General features: G+C 38.7%; 1 protein-coding gene across 1 annotated transcript; it reads right to left on the reverse strand.

Moving 5' to 3' along the window:
* Positions 1–13,458: 13,458 nt before the first annotated feature.
* On the reverse strand, positions 13,459–21,409 carry LOC308084047 (uncharacterized protein). Its single transcript, XM_080426522.1, has 7 exons — positions 21,308–21,409; positions 20,930–20,995; positions 20,584–20,673; positions 16,541–17,618; positions 15,673–15,825; positions 14,920–15,021; positions 13,459–13,892 (listed from the first exon to the last, which is right to left on the reverse strand). Exons 4-7 carry the CDS (start codon positions 17,603–17,605, stop codon positions 13,599–13,601), a joined length of 1,614 nt encoding a protein of 537 aa, XP_080282648.1. The 5' UTR covers positions 17,606–17,618; positions 20,584–20,673; positions 20,930–20,995; positions 21,308–21,409; the 3' UTR covers positions 13,459–13,598.

Consider the following 21,409-nt stretch of genomic DNA (forward strand, 5'->3'; position numbering starts at 1 on the left):
GCTTTTTGTCATAATATTCTATGTTGTATAGTTTGTTCGGTCCTCACTCATAAGCGCTCGAGTTCTTAAAGGGGGTGTAAGTGTCACAGAGGAGGGGCTAGAAAATACAGAATCCCAGAGACACCACAATCAACAGGCAGTTTAGGAAGTGGTAACAAACAGTACGATTTCAAATAAAAACAGTTCATCAGAAACGTAAGGCAGTGCAGTCACTTAAAATAATCAGGGGTTTACAGAAAAGCTCATTCAAATCATGTCAACAGCAATGTACAGGTTAACCCACACCATTGCTAGTAGACAAACAATATTTTAGCAGCCTTAAAAATCCCACTATAAACCGGTGCTTTCATATGACAATAGATGAAATGCACACAGGGAATGTCACTACAAACACACTGAAAATACTAATTTCATGGGTGCTCATCAAAAAAGGGGCAGCAAAGGACTATGGTAGTCACACTGTGGATAACCCCGCACCCCTGCGAGCAGCCTCTATACACCTGTCCCAACACTACTATAAAATAAAATCATAAAGTGCACAATTACAATAATATTTAAACAAATAAATGGTAATATAAAAACCGTGGTAAGGGGGTAAGGATAGTCAGCATCTGCGTTGATCAGCGTGCAAACTGCAGCGGCCGGAGGCGGGAGCTAGGAAGGAGGACATAGGATCTTAGGGTTTAGTGAAGCATCACACTCACACTATTAAAGTATAGTCTGGAAGGACCTTTTAGCAGGGGCACTATTTGGGGTTACAGGAAATGGCAATTGCCACCCCCTAGCCTTTGCATTTAACCTTAAAACTATATTCCTCCACCATTGAAAGCTTTTTGCAAATTATACTTACATACAGTACACTTTTTTTCTTTCTGCAACCATACATTCATAAATCGCTTTAAAACTGGGTTCCCTATTTTGGGCATTATCATTACAAGCAATTTTCTTTTTTCAGAAATGGCAAAAATAGCTGATCTACAAGCTCACAAAGCATGTGTTCTTGCAGGTTTTGCTACCCCCTAGTTTTTATGAATTGATGCCTCTGCCTTTCAGGCAAATTGAAGGTGATAAATGGGTTCTTTCTCCTGATTGGATGTAAGTTGTAAACAAGCCAGAAATATTTTTTTCTGTTTACTAAAGAACTTGAGAGATCGGAATTTAGAGCTTTAATATATAGGACCACAATGGAAACAAGTTCCCAGGACTTTTTTGTGTTATCCTTTTATCCTTAATGTCTGACTGTACCACGTGCTGTTTAAATTTCTGACTAATAAAGTATTCAATCAAAACTTTTTAACAAAAACCTTTTTGTTTTAATAACACAATATCACAGCACCCTTAAATGTAAACATTTTTCCCCCCCAAATCCGGCTCAAACATGGGGAACAAATGTATTCTACTATGCTTACAACTAAATGTGGAGTGCCCTACCAATAGCCATTAAAGATTTCGACTCCCTATCGACACTTAAAACTAACTTTAAAACATTGCTGACCTTGGACTTTTATTTCTGTCCCCTACCAACTTGCCCAAGAGAGTCAAACAAAAGCGAGCTCCATGGAAGGAGCCCCTTGATTGTAGCATCCTCTGCACCCGGCCCCACCCCTCCCCTTTTACTGTAAATGTACCTTTTGCTGCTACTGGAGCTTTTACCAATATGTACTGTATTGTATGTATTGTAAATGGAAACAAATATTTGTTTTCTTTCCCTGCAGCTGAGTTGGCACGTACCTTCACCCGGCTGGGCTTCAGGGTGGTGATGTGTGAAGACAAAAGAAAGGACCAAATGCTGAATATACTGGGAAGCTTCTCTTTTTTGGAAAACCTCCCTGAGCTGCAAAAATCCAATGTTGTGGAGTGGTCTGGCTCTGGCCAGAAGTTCACTGACCTTAAAGATCTTCCACGTCATGGAGATGCCTTTGTTTGCTGCATTCTGAGTCATGGAGATTCGGAGGGCGTCCGTGGAACTGACGGACGGACCATTCCCATCAGGGACATCATCCGTCCATTCAACAGCAAAACATGCCCTGCTCTCCTTAACAAGCCCAAACTGTTCTTCATTCAAGCCTGTCGAGGGAGTGGGGTTCAGGAAGCTGAGAACTTTGTCAACCTTGATTCACATGTGAAGACACCCGCCAGGCACTCATATTCCATTCCAGAATATGCTGATTACTTTATTGGCTTTTCCACCATCGACCAGTATGCCGCGGCCAGGAAAGATGATGGGAGCTGGTACATACAGACACTCTGCAATCAACTGCAATATGGATGCCCTAAGTAAAACTCAATACATTTGTTATAACAAAATACTGTCAAGTCAGATTATTTGTATTCATTGGGGTAACATGTGAGGAAAGAGTATGTGACATACCTATGACTATGGACATTTGTTGGGGTTTTATGCACTGCAGTTAAAATGTGTAGGAGTTTCCCTACATAGAACTCCAACCCCTGCCCCTCCCTTTTGTTTTTCTTTACCTTTACTTTTCTTTTATAGTTTCAACCTTTTAACTAGTCTGTTCTAATAAAGTTGTTTTTATCTGCTCTGTAAAGCGATTTTGAGTATCTAGAAAAGCTCTATATAAAACGTATGTATTATTATTATTATTATTATTATTATTATTATTATTATTATTATTATTATTATTAGTGACGAGTCTGCTGAGATAGAGAGGTCTGGTTAACCCATTGATACCTGGAACGCATCTGTGTCACTTTAGATGTCTTTGGCTATTCAAAAATAGCAGATATACAAGCTCATAGCGCGGCACCGAGTGCCGCGCTATGAGCTTGTAGATCTGCTATTTTTGAAAAAAATCTTGGAAAAAAAATCTTGAAAGAAAATGTTTTAGATTTTTTTTTCCAAAATGTTTCAAAATTTCAAAACTTTCAAAAAAACTCAGGTCTTAATGGGTTAATATGGTGTGTTCTTGTGAGCACATGTTCTTGAGCTGTTTTCCTCAACCCCATTAACATTTATTCATTTCTGTGTTTTGCTTCCAGGGGGTACGACATCCTCAGAATCCTCACCCGTGTCACTGATGAAGTGTGCAAATTGGAGGCAAAACTGAAAGGGGGTGAAGATTTCAAACAGTCTCCAGATTCCATGAACACTCTGAGACGGCTGGTTGTCTTCCGTCCTATTTAGCCACAACTTAAGGTGTCTGAGATCAGATGTGACCAACTATTTTTGTAGCTTTGGTGTCTTATATCTGAAATCTTTATTTTTTTTCCCTTCTTCTTAATTGAATACTCTTGCTAAGTGGTACTAGTGGAACCAACAATTTTAACGCCAATTTTAGATATATCATCTACACACAATGCTGGGTAGGATTCATCAAAGTAAACTTGCATTTGGGAACAGCAATACTGATTTTTGTATTTTTATGTACTAGGATTCAGAGGGAAACAATATATTACTCAGGGGATTAGAGTTGGAAAGTAAGTTACTTTATGAATGCATTTGTCAGGAATCACTCACGTCAAGTTAACCATTCCACAGCCCACAGGCAGCATACACGACATCGACATACAGAATGAATGTGAACATGAAGGCATCCGTTTGGTGCAGTGAGAGAATAATGGAAGCAAATAGTGAACTCAGCTGTGCAATGAGAATTAAATGTTCTCTAGAAGCTGGCTGGCTGCTCTCTCAGTCTCAGGTTAAATTCTTATTTGTATCTATTGATTGTATTTAGATAGTTGGAATTGTCCAAGTTGAATACTCTCTAGTCTTGCGGGTCAGAAACCATTCTTGTGTCAGACTATGTTTACTTTTATACTTAATTACTGAGTGTTGTCACTTTTTCTTGAGTGAGGAATTTGTGTACTTCTACCGCTCTGCATTTGTTAATGTTAACTCTGCATTTGCAAACACATTTAGAGAAATTAGGTAGTTTCTAAGTGCTAGACATTCATTGATCTGTTGTTTTTTTTAATTATTTTTTTTGCCACAGATGTACAGTACGTTTGATATCTACCTATACTATCCTGTTACTTTCTAGCACATACACTTGTTTAATTAGCACCCTGATTAAGATTTTGCCTTTTTGCCCAACATTTTGCTCACCCTAAATGTTAATCCAGCCTACGTGGGTGCTTATGTCCATATACCTTCACCCGGAAACTTAATTCAGCTCCTTTTGGAATATGGGGAATTACTCTTCCTACTGAGATGTTTTATACCTTTTTGTCTCAATAAAAATACGAAAATGTCAAATGATGTCATTTAATACCTATTACTGTATATCCATATGGTAGGCTATTATATACAGTGGCAGTGGTAGACAGTAGGTCACATTCACATGTTGCTTCAGAGAGTATGATTATTATTATTATTATTATTATTAATATTAATAATATTATCATTTTAGCATTGTATTATTTTTCAGATTAAAATAAATGAATAATGTCTATTCAATATAATACATACATACATATGTATATATATATATATATATGTGTGTTAATAGACAGACTTTAATTATATACAATATTCTCCATTTTGTATAATACAAATTATATTTTATATTAAAACTAGCCTATATTAAATATAACATTACAAGTGGTTCCATCCAGAGACAGTGTGATGATCTCTGAAGATTACATGAATCATCTCACCATCTTAGAAAGAATTACAAGGGAAAACAATAAAATAGAAGATGAGAGAAACAGAAAGCAAGATATATTAAGTTTGTAAAAGAAACGAATGAAGTTATTAGATATTTTCTGCATAATTATCCCCTGTTCCACACTCGAGTCCAGTAGGTGGCGGTAATTCACCTCTAAGATGGTCTGTTAGCTTGATCAGATCACAGAAGGGAAGCTGTGCAGTGTTGCCATGTCTGCTTATTATAAGCCACTATGGGCTTCTTTCTAAAGTGTTGCTTATTTGGCCTTGTTTCCTAATGTTGTTTTAAATCATTTAAACCAGTGGTATTGGTTCTTAAACATTTTCATGATCAATGACCCCCAAATTAATATGTAGGCTATTTGTCCACGGACCCCCATCTGAAAATAATGTGTGCCAGGGACCGCCCATACAAGATGTTGTTAAAATGTTTCCAAGATATTCCAAGATTTTTTTCTTTTCTTTTTTGAAAATAGCAGATCTACAAGCTCACAACGCGTGGCGATGCGACGGTGAAATTGTAGATCGGCTATTTCCAAATAGCCGTTGCATGCCTTTAGTCGCTTCTTTTGGGCATGTTTTCATAGACCTGTTGCTTATCTCTCTCGCAAATCCTAGCAACACTGAAGCTGTGTGCGCGCGTTGATCGTTCAACAAACTCATCTGATTGCCTGGTTTATATTCTTTATATAAATTATATAGAGTTATAATCATCTGGTAAGTCAGTGTTTACAACTAAAGCTACAGCCTAGTTTATGCAAGGGATCATCAATGGGGAGCAGGTCATTATTGAGAAATAATGGGGGTCTAATTGAGAAATTAAAAAAGTTGCTCTTATCATGTATACATTACTTTACTTAAAAACATTTTCCAAATATTCGATTTTTTAACATTTTCGGAAAAATTGCCAATTTAACACTTCCTTGTTGCCCACCGATCCTGTTACCGTACAGGCTAGTGGTTCTGAAGGTGGGGTCCGGGGACCCCCACTCCCAACCCCAGCAGTGGGTCCTTGATGGGGTTCAGGGGGTCCCCAGATGAATGTGTAACAGTTTGTCACTCTAACCGGAACGCTCGCCCCAAAATACATTTTGTTATGTTTTCATGATTCAAACATGCAGTCAATGTAGCCGCAAGCAACGTAGGTGCTATAATGCTATCTGGCATCTAGAGTTGCAATACCAACCTCTTGACAGCCCAAACCAAAAAGTCCTATGTGATTGTATTAAATGACGTTAAACTCGCCAACATTCAGGAAAGCTTGGTTTATCCTCTTTGTACATGTCAAGTTTTTGTTTCATAAAAATCCACCGTATACATGTTATGAGCTACTTTCTGTCAACAAATTCCGTGCTGGTTATTATTTTTCTAAGTATTGGAGTTTGGAAACACTCTTAACGCAACGTCATGCTGCCTCCTACATTATGTGCAATTTCGAATCAGGTGGTACGCAGTACCGTTGAGTGATTTCCAACGAGCGCTTACAAACTCAAATACTTTACAAATCAATCACCTGCATAGAATTTATTGACAAAGTTGGTCATAATATGTCTACGGTGGATTTTTATGAAACAAAAACTTGACAGATGCAATGAAGATAAACCAAGCTTTCCGTACATCTGCAATGTTGGTGAGTTTAATGTTGTTTAATACAAATAGACATTTCTCTTTGGATGAATGGGCTGTCAATGGTTGGTATTGCAACTCTAGACGCCATATAGCATTATAGCATCTAAGTTCCTTGCGGCTACAGTCAAAGTAGCTTCAGTGCCAGTTGTCAGGAGGCTATGGTCTGGCACCTAGCTACCTAATGGAAATGTTAAAGGCAAGCCCTATGTGCCAGTCCGTAGCCTGAGGTCCTATGATTCGGGTCTACTGGTTGTTCCTATGGGTGGCCAATGGTGACCGGGCCTTCACCATCAGGCCCCTAGACTCAGGAATAGTTTTAAATCACTTTTAAAAACCAATTTTTTAAAAAGGCAGCATGCTAGTGCATCTAATTCTAACTTATGTCTGATCATTGTATGTTATTTGTTTAATTGCCTTGTCGTCTGATCATTGTAACTTATTGTCCTTATTCCTCCAGTCCGTCACACGAGGAGGTCAAGGTGAAGATCGAGGAACTAGTGCTTGCAGCAGAAGGGCTTCCTGCTATCAGCCAGGCTATGGGGAACCCGGAACAATACGCCCGGGACAGCAACGTCTACTGTGTGTTCCTCACAGAGGCACAGATCACTTCCCTCCATGACATATTCAAATGTGTCATATGCTCAGGTTTGTAATTTACAAACTATTATCATAGTTAAATCTGTTGCATAAATCCTGTTTGAAAATAACACTTTTATGTGTCAAACTTAAAACGAACTAACTAACCCCCGGTTATCCGTGGGAAGGACAGAGGCTGCATGCATGTCTCCTCCACCACTTCTTTTATTTTTAATTTTTCATGCAATGTTTGAAATGTGGACAACAGTTATTCAAAATAACCGATTAAATTGAACCCATTCTAGGCTTACATGTACATACATGCATGTGAGAAATGTACCATTGATCGATGAGATTCACTCCAATACAACATTATTAAGTATGCTCTTTTCTAGGCCTTTTCACAGATTTTTTTTGATGTTTTTCATATGGGGCCCAAAATGTGCACAATGTACAATATCGCACACCTAATGTTAGGGCTGTCACAATAATGACATTTTACTTGCATTGAACATTGGAACATATGAAAAAACATACATTTCTGTTTGGCTTTAACAAAAATTCCACAGGGCAAATATGGCAAAAAACATTAATATATAATCTAAAGAATATCCCATTTAGACCTGTTACTACTCTCACACAATTAGTGTAATGTTCCAAGACGGGAACTACAGTATCTACAAGTAAAAGGTGTGAGTATGGGCAGCAAAGCTAGCCCATCCATAGCCAACATCTATGGGTCTTTTTGAGCAGAATTATGTATTCAACTCTACAGAAAATATGTTTTTGCCATACATAAAGATGTGGAAAAGATATATGATATTTGCATACTGTGGACAGGGGATGAAATGACACTAATACAATTCTTTGATTTTCTCAATGTCAGAAATGAACATCTAAAGTTTACTATGGAATATGACCAACACCAAGTACATTTTTTAGATATTTTAATCAAAAGAGAGAATGGTACATTCCAGACAGATGTATACAGGAAACCCTGTTACAGAAATTCTTTATTGAGAAGTGATTAATTTCATCCCACTCCTTTAAAAACAGCTTACTTATCAGTCAGTTCTATAGGATCTGTATAATCTGCAGTACAGACGAGTTCTTTCAGGAACCGACAAATACTTTATAAAATAAAAATACGTCTGTACAACCTATACAGTGTGTCACACAGTACTCACCTCTAGGCAATTGTTTTAAGAAAACTATAAAAAAAAACATTGGCATCTTCTTAGTTCTGATCCAACATTGGATACATCTTTTCAGATCCCCCCTAGACTACTATACAGGAGAGCACATAACATCAGAGACATTGTGGTAAAGTCAGATCTGCCTCCAAAAAAAAACCACACTTTCCTAGATGACCTGCCAGATGGTAATCGAAGTTGTGGTCAATGTCACTTTACAGGAAAAAAAAATCTGTCACCCGTCAACGGGGAAAGAGATACAAAATAAGAGGCAAAATAACATGTACAACGAATAATGTAATCTATTTACTCAGGTGTCCATGTGGTAAAGCATATGTGGGTAAGACAACACGTGTGCTAAAAACACGTATTGCTGAACACAGGAGTACAATACGTAATGGGGATGAAAAAAGCCCAGTAGCTTTACATTTTAAAAAGGCACACCACAATGTCTCATCCTTAAGATACCTAGGAATAGAGAAAGTGCATCTTCCAAGACGAGGGGGAGATATAGACAATCTCCTATTGAGGAGGGAAGTATGGTGGATCCATTATCTTAAAACTATGGCACAAACAGGACTCAATGAGGACTTTGATATTAGGCCTTATCTGTAAACAAGCCAATCAAGGGAGCTGTTTGTGTAGTCTGTAAAACCTTTTCAACTTCACTTTTTGGTGTGTTTTTTGCTTGTTTTTTGCTTGTTACTTGTGGTATACATCTGGACCGGGTCAAAAGATACATAGTTTTTGATAAGTATTTTTTGAGAAATACATCTTCTGAAATGTATTTTTTGAGGAATATTGTTTGTCAGGAGGTATTATAGACCTTATTACCTATATGCTGATCAAATGAATAGTGTCTACTTAGAAAATGTTCTAAAAATATTTTGTAAAAAACTTGAAGAATTTTTTTTTTGAAGATGAAGTGCTGTCATTTGATAACATGTTTATTAAGTCTTGGTACCGCCCCTGATCACCAGGTGGGGCTGGTAACCAAAATCATTCATTTCTGTATGAAAATAGGTCATTTCATGCTTTCTTGTTTATACTTGAAAAAGGCCGAAAGGGTCGAAACGTCGTATCTGCTGTTTGTTTGAATAAGACCTTGGAGCGTCAAAGTGAGTTGCGAGCCATATTTTTGTTTCAGTATCACTGTTCATACAGTTAAAGCTCAGCACCAAAAGAACGGAGGATGTGCGTTATTTGTTTTTCTGAACACTCACAATAGTGAAACATCATTGACCACACCTCCAGGTCTTAAGTTAAGTCATAAGACCTGGTGCTTAAGATGCGCAAAATAGGGCCCCCTAGGGAATCAGAGAATTCCGAGTTTAATCTTGTAATTTGTTTTGCTTAAAATCTTGTCACCTAGGTGGCCCTAATATGCCCTGGTAGATAAACAGATGGTCTATTCTAAATGTTAAAGGGATACTTCACTTTCGGGTCGGGGAAACATTTAAAAAATATATTAAAAATAAATGAAAAAAGTAATGGAAAATTCATGGCCCCCTCACGCATTAGAGTGTCCTACTAATGTGTGAGGGGGCCTTAATTTTGCCATAACTTCTTTCATTTTTTTTAAATATATATTTTTAATGTTTATTTTATGTGAAAGTGAAGTATCCCTTTAACTATTGTCTTCATGCTTCTTTCCTTCTTTACATGTTGGATTCCTCTTCAACAACCCTGGTGTTCTGATAAGCAGAAGAGATGCCGCCTTGTCTACGACCAACACTTCCACTGATGTTTACATAATCTGGACTGTCCTCCTCCTACAAGACATGAAACACGTTTATGATTATGAGATAAATATAAATCATAACATATCAAATTAATCAGTATTTAAGAGGAATCAATGAAAACAACATTCAGCTCTCCTCACTTCTTTGTCCATGCCAGAGTCTTGTTTCCTTCAAAAACATGAAATATTATGTTAAAGTAAAGTAAGGAAGAACAGGATGTAGTTCGATAGATTAGTAGGCCTTGGACTGTAATTGTATTTAGTTATGATGACAGAAATCTCACCAGATCCACAACAGAACCATAGAAAACACCAGCAATGCCAACGCCTTGACTCCAATAACAACACGAAGGACGACCCGTTCAACTGCAACACAATGAAAGGATATTCTACAACTTATACACTTCAGTAGATTATGTTACCAGGTTACACGCTGTAAAATATAACATATTACTACCATTTCTTGTAACAACGTCCTTTGTCTACTCACTGTCTGTTTTGTCCATGTGCAGCAGCACCTCAGCAACACCCAGAGAGGTCCCGGTGTGACAGAAGTACAGTCCAGTCTGGGTAGGCAGCAGAGAGGCCAGAACCAGCACCTGTCCTGACCCTACCTGGACCAGGGAGCTGGAACCAGCAGGACCAGTCCTCTTGTACCAGGTGTAGCTGTTTACTGGTGGGTCAGCATCACTGCTGCAGTTCAGAGTCACGTTTCTGCCCTCGACAACTTTTCCTGGTGGATCCACGGCTATGTCTGTGTGAATTACTATGAGGTCAAGACAGGAAGAGCCATTCGTCATTTTATCTTTTATGTTTCTTGAATTATATTATATATTCTCTATTGTATTCTATTTTGTTATGTGTCATATTCATTGTTACAGTAGCCTAATTGTGTTTTCTTTTCTGACCGGTGTAATGACCTGCAAATAAGCTATAGATACAGTATTCTGGCAAAAACTTAAAAAGCACAATATGCCTATACAGAAATACCCAAGGTCGAGTGTAACTGTGAAACTATTCCTGTAGGCAAACTCTACATGCACCTTTTCTATTAATAGACTCAGCCCTGCATACACACACTCAACCATGGTCTAAAGGAGAGGAAGTTGAACCAACCTCTTACGACTTCTTTTGTAGAAAAGGAGTTATATTTAAAACGCAGGGTGATACAGACAACAGACCCCCTAAATTCTAAACTCCATTTCATCAATCTATTTTGCCCGGCACAGTCATAGAAAAAACATCCCCAGACAACAGACTCTTCGCTAAAACCCACCCCAAAAGTGATTGTCCAATGCTAGCTCCAAAGTTTGCAGGATTGGTACGTTTGAACAAAATACCTCAAATCATGAACGCAGCTTGTGATTTCTGTGAAATTTCACACGCACATTTCCACTAGGCCGAGGAAGAAATGCCACCCTTTTCACATTGGCCTGTTATAGCGCCACCAGCAGGTCTAATTTAGCAAAACAAATTTTTGGAACAAAATGCCTCAAATCATGAATGCAGTGTCCGATTGCCGTGAAAGGCCTAAGAAGAAATGCCAACCTTTTCACATTGGCCTATTATAGCACCACCAGGAGGCCACAATAACGTACCTGACCAGAAGATAGGTTCGCCATGTGTTTTGAAGCATAGGAAAGTCGTAGAGATGCACGATATTGTTTTTTGGATACCGATACCGATACCGATTATTTGCTGGGTCATATCTGCCGATACCGATCCGATACCGATATATTATATATTATATTTACATTGAGCTTATTGCTGAATTTTTTTTTTTTAATTTGTTTTACTGGTGAAAGTTGATGGTAAATCCCCCTCTCCACTAACCCTACTGTGATGAAAAAGTATTTATGGAATAAATACATTAATTATATATATTCTTCTAAGTAACAAACTTAACTATGACATCATTTTTGTATGCTATAAGCCATCACAGAATTATTTGAATCTTTGTATAACACAAAACCATAATATGTGGCCTATGGAACTAAGATCATTGAATCTAGTTTGTTATTAGTGTTATTCATATTGTCTGTTGCCTAAATTAATTAGCCTCTGCTCTAAACAATAAAGCCCCCCTAGCTCTCCCAATCACAACTCCCTAGAGCCACCACTGTGTGTGTGTGTGTCTGTGTGTGTGATATACAAACTAATCTTACACTGTTAGAAACAATAAACAAGATCTACTCAATAAAATTGTGGCAACTATTTACAATCAATATTATTAATTAAATCTAATAGGCTTGGAATTAAGTAAATAAAAACTCATATTCAATCATTTACTGCAATGCATTTAACATGAGTAGATTCTAATAGAGACTAACTAAATTAAGTAAAACCTAAGCAAAACTATTGAGTTCATACTAATGAAACATATTGAGTAAATGCTACTTCTCCTTCTAAATTAAGTAAAACCTAAGCAAAACTGTTGAGTTTATACTAATCAAATATATTGAGTAAATGCTACTTCCTTATAAATTAAGTGAAACCTAAGCAAAACTATTGAGTTCATACTAGTCAAAAATAATGAGTAAATGCTACTTCTCCTTCTAAATTAAGTAAAACCTAAGCAAAACGATTGAGTTCATACTAATCAAAATATTGAGTTAATACTACTTCTCTGTAAATAGTACTAATACAATTTAAGTTAGTTCTACACATTAAACAACTTGTGACACTTGATTTTACCCATTTCATATGACTATATTTAAATGATATTTACCTATTTAATATAAGTTAAATTAAATCAATTAACTGAACAAATATTGAGTTGATATTAACATTTCAAAATGTGTTAGTTTCTACATGAATTACTGCATTGCACATTTAAATTCTTAGGAACAACATCAGTGTTATCAGAAATCTTTATTTAAGATTTTTTTTTTTACATGCAGGCAAGCATGAAAACCTGGTCTCTCTCACACACATCAGTACCAATGTAAAAAAGTGCGCCACATTAAAGTAGAGTATAAAAGGTAGTCATCCTCGGAGTCTGTAACACTCCAGCATGTCACACACACAGGGTAACTGTAGGTATCTGTAAATGCATTGACATAAATCTCATCTCCCTGAGATTCCCAAGTAAACATTTATGTACAAGTGCATGGCTAGTAGTTTCACATGCAAAATAATAGACCTCAAGTCCACCAATACTGTAGGGCCTTTCCACAGCACCATAGAACGGTTCTGAGAACAGTTAATACAAGTTTGCAATTGCATTTCCATTTGTGTACTTCCCCCTCATTTCTGGATTTACAGTATGGTGCTTCATACAACTGGGCAAGCCACAATTAATTCACAATTCAGTGCAAATATAGGTCAAAATTAAATTTCTCCCCTGACAACAGGCAGGCTTTATCAGCTCAGTGGTAAACATTACAGCACTCAACCTTTAAAACTGAGCTTGAGGTAAAAACAAAAAGAAAAGTGCATCGTTCCCTTTAAGACATTCAGTGCACCAACAAAATAAATACTGGACTCAACCTTCAAAACTTGAGCTTGAGGTAGAAGAGAAGTGAGCCCATATTCCCTTTAAGGCAATTATTGAACAAAAACTCAGTGCAACAACAAAAAGCCGCAGCAGATTAGTGTCGTTGTATAGACGATCAGAGATCTCAGCCTGGGGCAATATTTGAGAATAAAACAATACAAATCACACCTAAAGACAACAAAAACGGGGGAAAAAAAGAGCACTTACATTCTAAATGTAATTCAACTGGATCTGTGCAAGTCCATTTTCTTCTGTCAACACTGTTTAACTGAATGCAGCATTTTCTCTATCTCATCAAAGAATTCAAGCTATATTGGCATCACATTTTCTTTTTCAAGACAGTTTTATCTTGAGGCCCTTGACTCTGACGGACAGCTTAGAAGAATCGAGCTCCAAGAAGACTTTCTGGAATACTTCAAAGGTATACTTCAGGTCCTTGGGATAACTAAGATTGAGATCATAGATTAATCCAAGGAGGACACAGCACGCCCTGGCAATTGTTCCAAGTCCTGTCACAACTTCCACGCCCTCAAGAACAATCCCGATCTCTGTGCTGTCACTGGTAGATGATGAAATCACAGTAATTGCTACTGTTAGCTGCTCACGTTCCTCTAAGCTGTCAGTGTCCTGCAACATAAAATTGTAATCAGTGTCATAGTATAAAACATTCATATACACACACACACACACACACACACATACAATGTAGGCATCTATATCACTTGACAATAAAAACTACACACCCTGAACTGAACCCTCATACAATTAATAATGAATGTGGATCTGGGACATAAGCCAGCCTGTAACATCAGTCATCTATGACACTGGTTCTCAAAGGGGGTTCTTGAGGAAGTGACAGGGGGTGCCATCACACAAAGAACAGTTAACCCATTTTGGGCAGGAGCCCCCATTTGTAACTATACCTTTCAGGACAGGAACCCCTTTTAGGGTTCTTGTTGCCATGTACAGTATATAGCAACATAATTTTTTTTATTTATTTTGAATAAATGTCAAAAAACTTAAGTCAGGATTTAGAAGGCGTTTTTAGGATCGGCCTCAGGTCTAAATGGGTTAAAAGGCTTAAGACACTTTTGTATTACTTTGTGATGCGTTGTGTGCTTGTAGATCAGCTATTTTTGAAACATGAAACATCTAACCAGTCTACAAAATCGCAGTTGGGTTTTGATCTGGTGACAGTGAAGCATTTTCATACCATTCAGCAACACCTCATAATCTGTTTCATCATAGGACAAAGATGATCACTCAGGATAACAGATAATAGTGTATTGATTTCTCGAACAGTATAAGTGGACCCAACCATGTTAGGAAAATACCCCTCACAGCATAATGCCACCCTCACTGTCAGGGTCAAGCATTCAGGCCTGTACCATTCTCTTGATCTACACCACACATGCCCTCGCCCACTTAGAAAAGGAGGGATGATTATTCTGACCATGTGAGGCTTTATGCTGCCCAATTACAATATCACACTGTATATACTGATCCTTGCTGAAGAATGGTGTTCATCCCTCCAATACAGTTCAGAGATTTGTAGATTCTATGACCACGGAGCACTGCCGGTGCGGCTGATAATAGATTTGTCAAACATCTGCATCAACAACGAATGATAGTCCCATGAATTACGTTCACCTACCTTGAATTCTTTGATGAGATTTTCACCACGTTCTCCAAGGTATTCAACCAGGCACCGAAGGACAACCTCTCTGGTCTGCTCAACAGGTCCTCCCACCGTGTCCTGGGGAGGAGTGTAACAACTGATAAATTATACAGTACAGGCAGGAGACTAAGATTAAAGGTCGAGTCTCAATTTCTCCCCTGAGCAACAGGCAGGCTTTATAGCTCAGTGGTAAACATTTCAGCACTTGCACAGGAGACCGGTGTTCAAATCCGGGGTAGAACAGGAAAGTTACATTGAATTAGTTAAGGTAGGGTTTGTGCCATTTTTGGGTTATATCAAAAAACATTTTGTTAAATGGTTAAAGCTCTTTATTCTGATAGCAATCATTACTATAGTGTTCAGTAACAGGAGTCTCTCCAACTGACCTGAAAATGCTTTTTGTTTACTAAAACTTGGAGATGGAGACTCCTGATACTGAACAAACACTCTATAGGCCTAGCAATGATTACAGAATACAGTGGTATTTAACACTTATTGTAACACAATAATGTCACTTACCCTACTTTTAATGCAGTTCAAATCAGATTTTTCAACACTGAATTGAAGCATAATATATTTATGTTTTGTATACAGTTATATACTGGATACATACAGCTTAAATGTCCAGCCAGTCACACACCTGTTGATAGTGATGAACCGCACTACACACATTTTATTTCCCTGTTTTACAGAACAAGTGATTTTACATTTTATTTATAAATATTGTACCTCCAGCAATCTCAATATGTTCTTCAGCCTTTCTCCAATAGCTCCGCCTTTGACACGGTATAGTTCCAGCAGCTTGGGAGTGTAACGGTCCAACGCAGACATAAATGTAGGCTCCAGTTGCACAGTTGTTATTCTCTGGAATTCTGCACTTGTCTGAAATACAAAAAGACAAGGCAACAAAGAGACATACCATTAGTTGTCAGCACGAGTAAGACATTACGGTTGACTGATATTGTCCTAATGCATGAGGGGCTGTGTTTTTTCAATTACTTTTTTCATTTGTTATTTAAAAGAACTTAAGAAATTATTGGAAATGGTCATTGAAAAATAATTCCCCTCACGCATTAGAAGGCCAATATCAGTCACGTAGGATTGGGACATATGTTTTAAATTATATTAACAGTTAAAATGGAGTTAGAAGTTACAATGAGTTTATATAGGAAGGGTGGGGGGGGGGGGGTCTTTGGCAAAATCAAATCAGTAACTGTCTTCATTAATAGGAGTATTAATGTGTATAGACTCTCCAGCTCGTCAATACACAGAAAATACATTTTCAGGTGGGTTGCCAATTTCATCCACATCCAATTTATAAGCCGATAACCATTTATCAGTATAAATGTAATAGTGTACCAGTTCAGATTTTTTTTGTTGTCATCACTTCATATTTCACTCGTTTGTCCTGCACTCTGAATGAGTTCTCTCCTAAATGGATAACATTGGTGTTCTGACCTGACAAATATTTTCCTGTTTATTAAAGAACTGTAGGGATCCAAGAAACTGAAAACTTTTATAGCAATGATTGTGATCACAATAGTAATTATTTTAACCAAAAGAATATCACTTAACAGGGATTAAAATGGCAACTCACCTGAGAAGGGTCAAACAGGGCAGGCCAACGGTCCATCATGGCTGGAACACTTGGACACAGATTGATGACTTCATGTCGTCTGAGGGCAAAGGTCTTGTTCATTTTGTCCTTAATCATCTTTACATTGTTTTTCTTCTTTGACTCAGTGACCAACTCTTCCCTTTCTTTCTCCAAACTGTGCTCATCTTCATTGGCTGGGTAGGGTGGCAGATAATTGACCTCTGCTCTTTTTGGCTTTTTAACATTTTTTGCAGACTTTCTATCATCAGGGCTTTTATGTTTGAGAGCATTGCATCTAACATCTGGCATCCCGAAACCACTCAGCTTTCTTCTGTAGTTCTGCATTTTTTGGTAGATTTTGTCCTCCCATCCACCCGCTCCTGTAGGGGTCACGACATCCTTCAGACATGGGTGTGCTTTGATAAGCGCCTCAGCAATAGATCGTCTCTGATGGATAGATGGATAGGCAGTGTGTGTATAAATGGATTCAACTAGCTTGAGAAGTATATCTGACCTGACCTTTGTGACATTCAGCATTGTGCCGTGTTTTCTGTAAGCTTCATTGGCTCTTGCAAGGACCAGTTCAGTTTCCACAGAGAATTTTGGAATGATGAATTTAGTTGGCCATGGCTTCTTTTGCAAGCTGCTACTTATTGACACTGCCGGTGGTGAATCAGAGTCCTGGGAGTCCTGTGTGTCCTCCTGTGTGTCCTCCTGTGTGTCCTCCTGTGTGTCACTTGAGGAGGCAGGAACATCTGATTGTTCTGTGCTGGTACTTTCAGTGCAGCTTTCACTGAGTGGTACTGGATAAAACCTTAGGACAACTGGCTCAACTATCTCTGCCTTAATTGTGGATTTGTGTTGAATTAAATCAGTGGATTTGAGAGAAAAAAACTGGTCAAAAACAGGATGCAAATAATGGAGGTGGAATTCTTCGGTGATACCACACAGCTGCTTGACGGCTAACTTCAGCTCCTCTAGTGTTTTTGGTATGCCAAAAGGAAGCATAAGCAACTCTATCAAGTGACCAAAGATCACCCTGAGCATTGCTGGCTCTTCATCCATAGCAGGTGGTCTACTGCAAAACAATTCAGATAATAAAGAATAAAGGAATAGACCATTATTGCATCAAAAGTAATCAAACTGTAAAACATTGGCCAAATAATATAAGAGGCAAAACTATAGAAAATAGCCGATCTACAAGCTCACAATGCCTCACAGTATTTATCCGTGGAACAGAGTCAAACTAAATTGAATGCCTCAACTCATACATTTCAAGTGCTTATCAGGGTGGGGGGGTCCCAAGTTCAAATATAATTTTGGGGGGTCCCCAGTTCAAATATGATTGGGAGGGGGGGGGGGGGTGTTCATGGCCTGAAAAAGTTGAGAACCACTGCTCTACGCCACCAACATGGCCACCGGGGGAAAGGGGGCAGGGCGAGATAGCCCTCTATTAAAAAAATAATTAACACCCTGATGGAGAGGAAAATCTAATCTGTGCTACAGACGTAACGTTTCAGTGTAACAATGCGCTTTCCCTCAAGTGTGTACGCTGTAAGTGGATAGACATCGCGAAGACTCTGCTGATGAATAAGATCGACTTCCGTACAGCTTTCCAACAGAAAAGATCGGAAGTGCTCCAGGTACCAAGCATTGAGTTTCTTGACCATGAAGTACAGGCTACCTTCCAGGATCAACATCTGGATGATCTCAACAAAGTCTGGGAAGCCTCCTGTAGAACCATATAGCAAGATCATCCCAGCTGAATACCGTGTCCCATGGTACGTTACAGTGTTTGACAGCTGAACACTTGTTAGCTGAGGGAACAGTCTCATTACGGATGCTTGGATTTCATCATGAAGTACTTCTAAAGGCAAAGAGGACACTTTACTAACTACGAGTGCAGGCTTAGACACATTCATTTGCCAATTGTAAGCTATCATCAGCTGATGTTTTGTTGCAAGTGACAACAAGACATTTATGAAATTGGTTGTGTGCCGCACAACACGTTTAAAAAATTTATGTTTAGCTTCAAATCTCATAGTCCACAATCCAACAAGAGGCCCAAAGGCTTTTACAAGTCCAGGATAGTGCTCTACAAAATGGTGTTTGGGTATCAATTTCAGCTTAGGGAAAAGTGCTTGCAAACTGTGACGATGCTCAGTTATTTGCAGGTCAAGGTAACCAAGACTTTTGAGTGAGTGAAAAGGGGCTACAGAGAGCTCTACAATGTCCTTCAGTGTCATCAGAACTAGCCATGCTGGATCATCAGGGGGTATCCTCGAACCAATGATTAGTGGCAGTGACCTTATGAGTGCCCAATTCTCATGTGCATTTCCTCCTATACTGCCTCTTTTAGCAAAAGTTTTTGGGATTGACTGAGGACGGTCAAGATTGTCTGTAAACTTAAATGGAAAAGTCTTGATTAAATCATTCAGTTCAGCTAAGGTGAAATATTTTTTCTTAATGAAATAACTCAGACAGTGTGCCAGTTCTTTCGGAACAATGCCTTCAAAAAGGTCGTGGAGTATGTCAGGGGGGTAACCTCTGACAAAACTGAAGTGGCTCAGCTTCTTAGTCAGCGGGCAAGCTCTCCTGACCCCATAGTAATGTTTCAAATTGGGGTCTTCTGCCTGCATTTCTGCCAGTGTTTCAAGATGCAAATTATGGGCTTCCTCTGTTCGAGGTGGAAACTCTCCACTGCGTACCTCCTTTTGACAGTATTCAGAGCGAAGTCCTAAGCAAAATCTGCAACTGTAAGTACCTGTAAAGCCTTCCACAAGTCCACCAAGCGAGTGTGCACCGAGATTGTCTGCTGCCACACAATATACTGTCCCTTTAATGTTCTTTCCAGCACTAGGAACAAAAACTCCTTCTTGTTCTAAGACAGACAGATCTTTCAAAAGAGGCTCTAGAACTGCATCATAAGTAAATTCCTTGGCATCAGCAGCCTTGCAGAGAATGGCCAGGTTTATTGCATCAAGTGTAGAGCGCTGTTCAGGTGGTACATTTGCCAGGACCCAATAAACAGCGGTGATCTTGTGTTTTATGCGTGATGTGCCTAGTGGGTTGCAAACCTCAAAATCATCACAATAAAGAATCAATGCAATTCTTGGTTCTTCTACATCAAAAAATTGATTTTGTTTGAAATATTCCCCATCTTGATAGGATTCGTACCGACCAGAAGTGCTTGTTTTTGTGTTTAAAACTTCACGTGCAATATCCTTATTGCTCAATAAATGTTGCAAGGTCTTAAGAAGGGGAACATACTGAAAGCAGCGATTATCCTGTCTATGAAGAATGTACTCCACTGGCTGGATAAATTCAAAGTGTTCCTTGAAATACTGTCTTCTCTTATACACAGAACGAAATGGCCCATCTACTCCCAGTGCTTTGCTTATAGGGTGTGACTTGCAAAGTTCCTCTACCAATTCAATTAAAATGTCCTCTTCCACAGACTCTTTCAAATGTTCATCAACTAGCTGACGGATTGTTGGGGCAGAAGCTGTGTGTATGAAATGAAGCTCTTCAACTAAGTCGTCAATACATTGGCCAGAAACGTTGTGTACACTTTCCAACTTCAAGAGAATTGAGCCAATCCTATCTTGAATTTCATCTGCTATATCCAGCATTGGAGGATTTACACCAATATCCTCATCATGAGCATGATCCTCATCATGAGCATGTTCATTTAATGTTTGGTGTGCAGCAAAGATATGTGGCTTAAAGTCATTCAGCCCATCAGGGTTGTGCTTTCTGCTTCTATGCGTGGCAAATGTCCCAAGTATGTTATACTTTTGTGTACATCCAGCAAAAGGACACTCTACCGTCTCATGATTCCTTAAGTGACTGCGAAGATGTTGGAAAAACGTTTTCTCAGTAGATATCTTACTTGAACAATTTGCACATGTGAAACATTGTACAGTTTTTGGCCTGTTAGCTTCTGCTTCATCCTGATGATATCTGGACAAATGTGTCCGGAGAGCACTCAGTGTCTTAAAAGAGCAGGGGCAACTGTAATGTAGACATGGCACATGTCTAACCTCAAATGTCCTGTGCTGTAAGCGGTAATGCTGGAGAAGGTTACCCCTGGTTGTCCCTCTGAATCCGCACTTTTTACACTGCCACGGCATCTGGAGGCACATAACAAAAACAACGTAGCTATAACACATGCCTTCACAATATTTATTTTCAGATGAAAACCATCTTTGTGTCAATCAAATGTCTAGGCTGCATATCCATGCTGTAATCTATCGGTACCGATGATAGATGATAGAAATGGATCGAACAACACAATGTGTTGTGAGCTTGTAGATCGGCTACTTTCAATCCATGACACCTTTGTCGTGACATCAAAGGTCTGACCAGTGAGCAATATACTGTACATACCAAGACAATAGTAGTGGTGCTTCTCTACAATATCTTCTCCTGGTATGGCAGAAGTCCTTGCGTCTCCTGAGAGAGAGAAAAACAAAGACAGTAGAGGTTAGAATCCATTTGACAGTGGTGCCATGCACCCAAAACAGCCAATCTACAATCTCGCAACACGTCACAGATGTGGAATATCAATAACAGAATATCAGACTTTGTGTCAATCAAATGTCTAGGCTGCATATCCATGCTGTAATCTATCGGTACCGATGATAGATGATAGAAATGGATCGAACAACACAATGTGTTGTGAGCTTGTAGATCGGCTACTTTCAATCCATGACACCTTTGTCGTGACATCAAAGGTCTGACCAGTGAGCAATATACTGTACATACCAAGACAATAGTAGTGGTGCTTCTCTACAATATCTTCTCCTGGTATGGCAGAAGTCCTTGCGTCTCCTGAGAGAGAGAAAAACAAAGACAGTAGAGGTTAGA

Source organism: Gymnoscopelus braueri (genome assembly GCF_963280865.1).
Source record: "Gymnoscopelus braueri genome assembly, chromosome: 4".
Classification (NCBI taxonomy): Eukaryota; Metazoa; Chordata; class Actinopteri; order Myctophiformes; family Myctophidae; genus Gymnoscopelus; species Gymnoscopelus braueri.

What these genes read in the sequence shown, in the direction of transcription:
- LOC308084047 (XM_080426522.1), bottom strand. Translation starts at nt 17,605, where the DNA reads ATGGATGAAGAGCCAGCAATGCTCAGGGTGATCTTTGGTCACTTGATA. An exon ending in ACATATTGAGATTGCTGGAG is followed by an intron (nt 15,022 to 15,672) that starts GTACAATATTTA and finishes ACTCCTCCCCAG; the next exon opens with GACACGGTGGGAGGACCTGT. An exon ending in ATCTCATCAAAGAATTCAAG is followed by an intron (nt 13,893 to 14,919) that starts GTAGGTGAACGT and finishes TTTATGTTGCAG; the next exon opens with GACACTGACAGCTTAGAGGA.